The sequence below is a fragment of the Neomonachus schauinslandi genome, chromosome 4 (genome assembly GCF_002201575.2).
Source record: "Neomonachus schauinslandi chromosome 4, ASM220157v2, whole genome shotgun sequence".
In the NCBI taxonomy this organism is placed as follows: Eukaryota; Metazoa; Chordata; class Mammalia; order Carnivora; family Phocidae; genus Neomonachus; species Neomonachus schauinslandi.
In genome coordinates, this window is record NC_058406.1 from 159168498 (window position 1) to 159177188 (window position 8691).

At 38.1% G+C, this 8691-nt stretch overlaps 1 protein-coding gene across 1 annotated transcript in view; it reads left to right on the forward strand.

The window, feature by feature from the left end:
- TRHR (thyrotropin releasing hormone receptor) overlaps window positions 1–7726 on the forward strand; it is a 35948-nt gene extending 28222 nt beyond the window's left edge. The window contains exon 2 of the mRNA XM_021688594.1: window positions 7319–7726. Within this exon, the coding sequence (XP_021544269.1) occupies window positions 7319–7726 (408 nt within the window). The remainder of the gene's footprint in view (window positions 1–7318) is intronic.
- The last annotated feature ends 965 nt before the right edge of the window (window positions 7727–8691 follow it).

Consider the following 8691-nt stretch of genomic DNA (forward strand, 5'->3'; position numbering starts at 1 on the left):
GAAGAAGAAGAAGAAGAAGAAGAAGAAGAAGAAGAAGAAGAAGAAGAAGTAATTCCTAAGAGGATCATTATCTAGAGGTTTTATAAAGATTACAAAAGGATGTGTTGAGAAGGACTGAATCCAAACTCTTTTATGAGAGCTATATGCCATTATTCCACATAATTAAATATAATGGAAGAGTAAAATATATATAGTAGGGCTTGATTTAAAATTTTCAAGCTGATCCTCATGAGAAAGATAACCCTTCACCATGGTGGCCAAGGACAAAGGCCCTTGCTTAGCTCCTCCTGTTCCCTCTGTGCTCTTCTCCTCAACCATCAATGTGTGCAATCTCTCTCTCTCTCAATACTGTGTTTTAATCAATTGATTAAATTTAATCAATTTAATCAACCTCCTTTCTTGTCCTCACTATACTGTGCAAAAGTGGCTGCCTACCTCCTCATTACTAAAATGGCTTCATGGAGCTGACATTTTCAGAACTCGACACTGTATCTCTTTTGACAGCTGCATCTCTCCTTCTCTCCTAGCAATGGAAGGCCAAGCACCCCACACAGTGTGACATCACCTCATCAGGTAAAAGTGATGACTTTTGTAATGGCTTCCACAAGCTTCCTAGAGAAAGATAGAGTTCCACTTATTCACATGATCTGCAATTGGAACTTGCATACTAAAATTTTTTAAAGATTTATTTATGAGAGAGAGAGAGAGTACGAGCAGGAGGGGCAGAGGGAGAGAGAATCTGAAGCAAACTCAGTGCTGAGCACGGAGCCCAACATGGGGTTCCATCTCATGGCCCTGAGATCAGACCCAAGTTGAAACCAAGAGTTGGTTGCTCAGTGGACTGTGCCACTCAGGCACCCCAGAACTTGCATACTAAATTACTTCTGGTCTCCATGATAGGCCTCACTATCTCATGCCTCCACACGGCTACACACATCCAGTCTCTGCAGGAACACTCTTCCTGCCTCTCTTTACCTCCAGATTTTGGCTTAGATGTCACTGAGACCAGAAAGCCCTTACAAACCACCCTTTGACCTCAACTCCAGATCAGGTGCTCTCACAGAACGCAAACTTTTCTCTGTCTTTGGATTCATCACAATGTATTTTAACTACCCATCAGATTATAAGGTACGTGAAGCCATTAGCAATGTCTCTCTGGATCATTGTCGAATCAAGAGCCAGGACATTGACTGGAACATAGGATAGATGCAAATGAATCTCCTAAATGAATGGATAAATTCCTTCCCCATTCAAATATATTGTAAAATCATTTTCCCCTGAAGATTGTGTCATACTGTTTCTCAAGGAATTTTACGTCCTGGTACAGAGGCTGGTAAAGAAGCAATCTTTCCTCTCATCACATATCTCATGCATTGCCCTAGCAAAATTGTCAAGGCTTAAAAACAATGGCCCAAAGATATTTTCAGATTTGCATCTTTGCCCCTTTATTTGGGATAAGGAATAGCAACAGAAATAAAACTTCAACAACAGTGTATGAAAGATGACCTCCCGAACATTTTTTTCCAGGTGTTTGCATCTATAATGAATAAGAGTTGTTAAAATCCAAGCTATGGATACACTAAAAACTTGTGAATATTTTAGAAATTTGAGTTATTAAACTCAATCAAAGGTATTGGGAGTTAACTAAAAATAATTATGAGTGGGATTAAACGTATTCTCTATTATCCCACTGGAGATGTATTTTCCAATTGATTAATTTTAGAAACATCATTATATTTATTTTACTCCACACTTCCCTAAATTTTGTAAAATATATTTATTTCAACAAAAAGCTGAAATGTATTAAGGACTCATTTTATTAATTAACCAATCTCCACTTAAAAGAGATTTTTCAATATTAAAAAATAAAATGTTTGCAAAAATCCTCTAACAAAATTTTGGAGTATTAAAATCCAATAAAGGATCATGTCTACAATTTTGAAATAATTCTTTCCATGCCTGAATTTATTCAACATTTACTGGGGGCTATCTTCTGTCACACACTATACTAAATCCCTGAGGACAAAGAAATTAATAAACTTACTCATTCCCTGAAGAAGCTTACCATGTATTAGAGAGGTGGACAAATATAGATCATTGCAATAAAAAGTTTTGGTAGTGTTGTCAAAGTTTGCCTGGGGGGCTATGGAAGCACATGGCAGAGATATTAACCTTGAAACTGTAGCTTTTCTTAAAGACAGTGCTCCCTCACTGACATTAAGTGAAAAGAGGTAGGTAGATATTAAATGTGGGTTCAATGTTTCACCTGACAATTGTAGAGAAAAACACAAAGATAGATGAAATTCAAACTTTAAGTTTGGAAATCTAGCAGCAACATGTATGTTGGATTTATGCTTAGAAGAAGTTAAGTGTTTAAGTGATGACAACGGGGATAACACAATAGAAATCTCATCATTGGAAATGCAAAAGACTTTCATAGAGAGAAAGAGCAAAATATAAAGGAAAGAGCATGGGCTTTGGCTTAAGTAGACTTGGGTTGAATCACAGCTTTGTCACTTACTACTCATGTGTCTTTAGACAAATCACATACATTCTATAAACCCCAATTTCCCCATATGCAAAATAGAGCTAATACTAGCTTACACATAGAGTTATTATAAGCACTAAATAAGCTAATGTTTACATATCTTTACCACGAGCCATCATAAAGAACTCAAATGTGATAGTAGCAACCTCATTGTGTAGCAAGCAGAGATTCAAATACAGGATGCTTAGTCCTTGGCAAGGAGTGGGAGGATGTTGGCAGGTATAAAGCAGTGACCTGATGTCAGAGAACCTGGAGTACTAGACAGGAGACAAAGACAGGGATGTGAGTGATGATGATGATAAAGATGATAATTACTATATCTCCGTCTAAAGCTCAGAATATTTATCACTGAATTAAGTCTTTGATTTCCTAGGACCAATTAAAGTATTTACTCATAATCTTAAAAGTCTGCTCAAAAAATTAGGCTTCAGTTAACCTCTTGACTGAGTAAATCCTTCTTAATCTCTGAAAGAAGTCAGAATCTCTGGAATAATATTTTACCTGGTATTATATGAACCAATGTGAAAATTACACATTCTCACACAGAACAACTTCTCTACCCCCAGTGAGCAAAATATGAAGTGTAACTACCCTCCATGCACTGAGTCTGAAGAGAAGCTCAGGGAAGAGTGAGTGAGGCAGAACAGGGGACTTGGGGCACATTCTTGGAGGGCAGGGAGAGCTTCAGGAAAGTGACAAAATGGCCCTAGAAGGGAGGGAAAGAGGAACTGGAAAGCAAGAACAGTTCTTTGCTCAGGACAAGATGATAGAGAATGAGCAGTATAGAGATTAAGTTTAATTTAACACTTTACACACAGCAGATGTTCCAAATGTTGGCTGTTGAGTGAATGAATTGAAATATTTTAAATACAGGTGGTTTTGACATGAAGATCAAGAGTTAATTAAACACAACTTTCAACTTCATTTATCTTATAGAGAGGAAATATTATAAATGTAAAAGAATGACCTCAATAGTCTGAAGGACATGGACTCAAATCCTAAGAATATCACTAGTATTTTTCAAGTTTCCTCAACCATAAAATAAATTTTATAATCTACAAGAAGTTTGTTCATAAATCAGATATTTATAAAGAGCTATACCTAGGGCACCTGAGTGGTTCAGTCAGTTAAGCGACTGCCTTTGGCTCAGGTCATGATCCTGGAGTCCCAGGATCGAGTCCCACATTGGGCTCCCTGCTTAGCGGGAAGTCTGCTTCTCTCTCTGACCCTCCCCCACTCTTGTGCTCTCTCTCTCTCTAAAATAAATAAATAAAATCTTTTAAAAAAAGAGCTATATACTTAACTCATAGTAGGTGCTCAATAAATATTGGTTCTCTCTCCCCCAGTTGTTCTTTTAACACTCTCCTTAAACATAACTTTAATTCCAGTCTTAAATGCTTAGCATGCAAAGGAATAAAAGGAAAATTCTAAGATATATCTTTTGGAGATTCAATTCTAGTGATCTCCATATTTATCTTCTATGATTATGTCAGTGGATGGATTATACAGCAATGAGCAATGCATTCAGAGGAGTATTGGCAATAATTGATCAATTTATGGTGATTAGTATACTTTATAAAGATTTTAACAAGTTCATCAAAACACATGGGATATTTATATGGTATTATAAGATCCACCTATGAAGTTTTTTTGGGAAAAAAAATCACACAATGGGATTGATCTTATTCCATGAAAGGAATTCCAGAGAACTAATGTTATGGCCAACCCAAGAACCCATAGCATTTGGAGAATTCACCAGTCTACCTAAAAATCCTATGAAGCTGTCTCTGTTATCCTCAAACACAGATCAAAGTAAGACTCTTCTGTCATACTCAGTACCTATCTCTTAGAATCAGTACACACGAGTTCTTTTTTTTTTTAAAGAGTTTATTTATTTATTCATGAGAGACAGAAAGAGAGAGAGAGAGAGAAGCAGAGGGAGAAGCAGGCTCCCAAGGAGCAGGGAGCCCGATGCGGGACTCGATCCCAGGACCCTGGGATCATGACCTGAGCCGAAGGCAGACGCTCAACCGTCTGAACCACCCAGGTGCCCCACACATGAGGAGTTCTTAATATCTACTGGAAATACTAGTTCCTGCCTTGAGAGTAGATGGATAGCTCATAGGTAGCACTGCAAGGAAGTAGTAGAAGTTGTTCAAAAAGAGATAGTAATGGTTAAAAAAGACAAAGCCTATTTGTGCCCATAGATGAAAAGTCTTACAGCAAATATTTGGAGAGCCAAGGAAAGAGGCAATTACTACAGATCCGGGAAGAATAACAGCAAGAGAGTACCTCACTCCCACAATGTAGGATACAAGGGGTTTCCTAGCTAAGGTAGAAGAGATATGGCTAAGAGTAAAACAGAGCCCCAGGATCAGAAGACTAAATGTGCTAGGGAGACAAGGGAGGTTTTCCAACACAGGAGATCAAGATGGATTCTATTACCAGGATTAAGTACAAGGTTGGGAGATGAATTTATAGTAGATACTGATGACAGAGTACGTGTCTAGATGTAGAATCTTTATTTCTACACTAAAGACCTTTAAAAAGCCCTCTCTCAAAACAGGATCCCCCTCAATGCCAGAACAAGATAGAAGCTTCTAGTACTAGCCTTAGTAAAACAGCTGGAAGGTCAAAAGGGATGGGGGGGAAGAATCTGTTCCTTCCATTTTGGGTAGTTTCTAAGTTTACAACATCTAGAAAGTCTGGGCCAAGGAAGCTGGAATTTCTCAAAGTCTGTGAGAGACTAGAGGTAACTGAAAATTTTATTTATTTATTTATTTTTAATTTTTTTATTATGTTATGTTAATCACCATACATTACATCATTAGTTTTTTTTATTATTATGTTATGTTAATCACCATACATTACATCATTAGTTTTTGATGTAGTGTTCCATGATTCATTGTTTGCATATAACACCCAGTGCTCCATTCAGTACGTGCCCTCTTTAATACTCATCACCAGGCTAACCCAACCCCCCCTCCCCTCTAGAACCCTCAGTTTGTTTCTCAGAGTCCATAGTCTCTCATGGTTCATCTCCCCCTCCAATTTCCCCCCCTTCATTTTTCCCTTCCTGCTATCTTCTTCTTTTTTTTTTTTTTTAACATATAATGTATTATTTGTTTCAGAGGTAAAAGATTTTTTATTTTTATTTTTAAGTAATCTCTACACCCAACATGGGACTTGAACTTATGACCCCAAGATCAAGCGTTGCATGCTCCACTGATCAAGGCAGCCCGGGGCCCTTGAAAACTTATTTTAAAATGTGTAAAGTGTTGCTTTTGAAGAAAAGCAATCAATTATTATCTTCTCCACCCAAAGGTAACCATTGCTACAATTTTAATATGTCCTCCACAGAACTGAAATATTATGGTCTCTTTATATGGTCATTAACCAAAGGATAATATTTCCATAGTGCTTTAGAGTTTCAAAGCCCTTATCATGTTCATTATTTTTAAATTTTACTTTCTCAATATCTCTATGAATTAAATGAACAATATGATCAGGCATATTTTCAGATGTAGACATGGAAGTACAGGTGAATGACTTCATTAAGGTCTTAAAACCACTTAACATGGACAAAACCAAATGATTTAACTCTGAGTCCGGGTCAGTCTCCAGAATCTGCTAAATTATGCTCTTTGATAATCTTGTCCCTGGGCAATCTTGGATATTAACCTCATCCTACCTACTGTCCTAGCTCCTGTGCATGGCTTGTTCTTAGGAGTAGGGTCAACTCTATGTAAAATTTCAAAGTTTGTTTTCTCTGTCCTGCATCTCCCTTTACCCTGAAGGACAGCTGTACGGTGGGAAGGGCAAAACTTTGGATCCAGGCTGACTTGGCTTCCAGTCCCGGCTCTAAGACTCTACCACTTCCGCCAAAGTACTTACCAGCACCTGCATTTCATTTTCTAATTTGAAAAATGGAAGATGCAATACCTATTTTGGAGGATTTTCAGCCTTTTAAATGTGATAACTAGATCTAGTGTCTGGAACATAGTAGACGTTCAACAACCGTTGGCTTTTTTAAAAGACATTTTATCCTTTTCAAACTATTATGTTACCCCATTTGATTTAGGGGAGCAATACTGGCTCCATTTTACAGATGAGCTATAAGGTTAAGATCATTTCTCAGGGCCACATATAAGGTAAGTAAAGACGGGATTAGACCTTAGGTCTCCTAACACTTGTCATAGACATTTTTGGTGGCCTATATCGCATTCTCTTAGCTGGCCCCTGATTTCAGCCATTGCTACAGTGGATGGTTCCTGCTTGCAGAAAACATCCTGATTCTGGTATTCATTGCCCCCTAACTGTCTATCTTCTCTGCCTCAAGGTTCTCTTTAAAGCCCCCATGAGTTTCCATGCAGGAGAATCGTGGAAGTGTGGGCCAGTTAAAGCCCCCAAGGGCACTCCTCAACAAAGCAGAGATTGGCAGCCAGTGGATAAATGCCCCGGCCTCTCTTTCCCTGGACAGATAATCCAGAAATGCATTACTTGATCCACAGTTGCCCACAGGGGGAGTCATCGCAATAATACACCCTGTTTTAGCTTTTCTTCTTCTATCACACTCTCTCTTTTACCCTTAATCCTGCTTCCTGGGATGATCTCACAAATAAACTGCCTGCATTTAAGCCCTTGTCTCAGACTACCTCTTGGGAACTAATGGTTGGCGGGGGTTGGGAGGGGAAAGGAGGTGTTTTATTTTCATTTGTTTGTTTTGTTTTTGTTTGTGTTTGCACTGCATTTCTCTTTATTTCTCCATAGGTCACCAAGATGCTGGCAGTGGTTGTAATTCTGTTTGCCCTTTTATGGATGCCCTACAGGACTCTTGTGGTTGTCAACTCATTTCTCTCCAGCCCTTTCCAAGAAAATTGGTTCTTGCTCTTTTGCAGAATTTGCATTTATCTCAACAGTGCCATCAACCCGGTGATTTACAATCTCATGTCCCAGAAATTCCGTGCAGCCTTCAGCAAGCTCTGCAAATGCAAGCAGAAACCAGTGGAGAAACCCACTAACTACAGTGTGGCCCTAAATTACAGTGTCATCAAGGAGTCAGATCCCTTCAGCACAGAGCTTGATGATATCACTGTCACTGATACTTATTTATCTGCCACAAAAGTATCTTTTGATGATACCTGCTTGGCTTCTGAAATAACCTTTAGCCAAAGCTGATTCATGAATGAGAAGAAAATGGACCACAGGGTAAATGAGAATCTGTGCCGTTATCAGCCCAAGAGGAAACAGCCAATACTTGTACATGAAGACAGAGCAGATAAAGTCTTTGCCAAGGCTCTAATAAATCCTGGCCCAAGATACTTTAACCCATAAGAATGATTCATATTTTCCTTCTAGTATCACAAAAATGTTTCCCCCAAAATGGAGCAGATTTGTGAAAGAGCCAAATGATAGAGACTGAAAGTGTAGCTCTTTCCATTGAATCTGAGAAATTCACTGTATTTTCTGGGGCTGTGAAGTTTAGATAAAATCTAGACATTGATTTAACATTATTCATAATAAATGTAACTTCTCAAACTTCCCCAAATTATTGGTACAATTAGTAATTTGGCGACGTGTAAATGTTTAAATGTTTGCATTTAGCATTTCATTTTAACAAAGTATAGTGCTATTTCATGAATATCTGAAACTACAGGGAAAAATAGAAAAAAAAATTATTTATTGAGTAAAAATGAGATTTCAAACAGAGTCCCTGTAAGAAAATCAAAAACAAATGTCATAATCCTTATAAAATTCTGAGATGGTTTTCTTTAATTCCAGTGTGTTTGGCACACAGTGTTACATTAGTTTCAGGTGTACAACACGGTGATCTGACAGCAGCATGCATTATGCTGGGCTCACCGCAAGCGGAGCTGCCATCTGTCACCGTGCAATGCTGTTACCCTATCAGGGACTATATTCTCTCGGCGGCACCTTTCATCCCCTGAGATAATTTTTATGTCTTATAAAGTAGATGTCATCATTCAACTCTAATGTAAAATAAACCTTAAAATAGCCAGAATTACAAGTTCAGAAGACATGTAGATGTGATTTTTAGATGAATCCAGCTCTTAACCAACTCTTTGAGCCTCCAAAACGATGGGTGAGACAAGAGAAAGAGCAGCTTAAATAACTATGAAGAT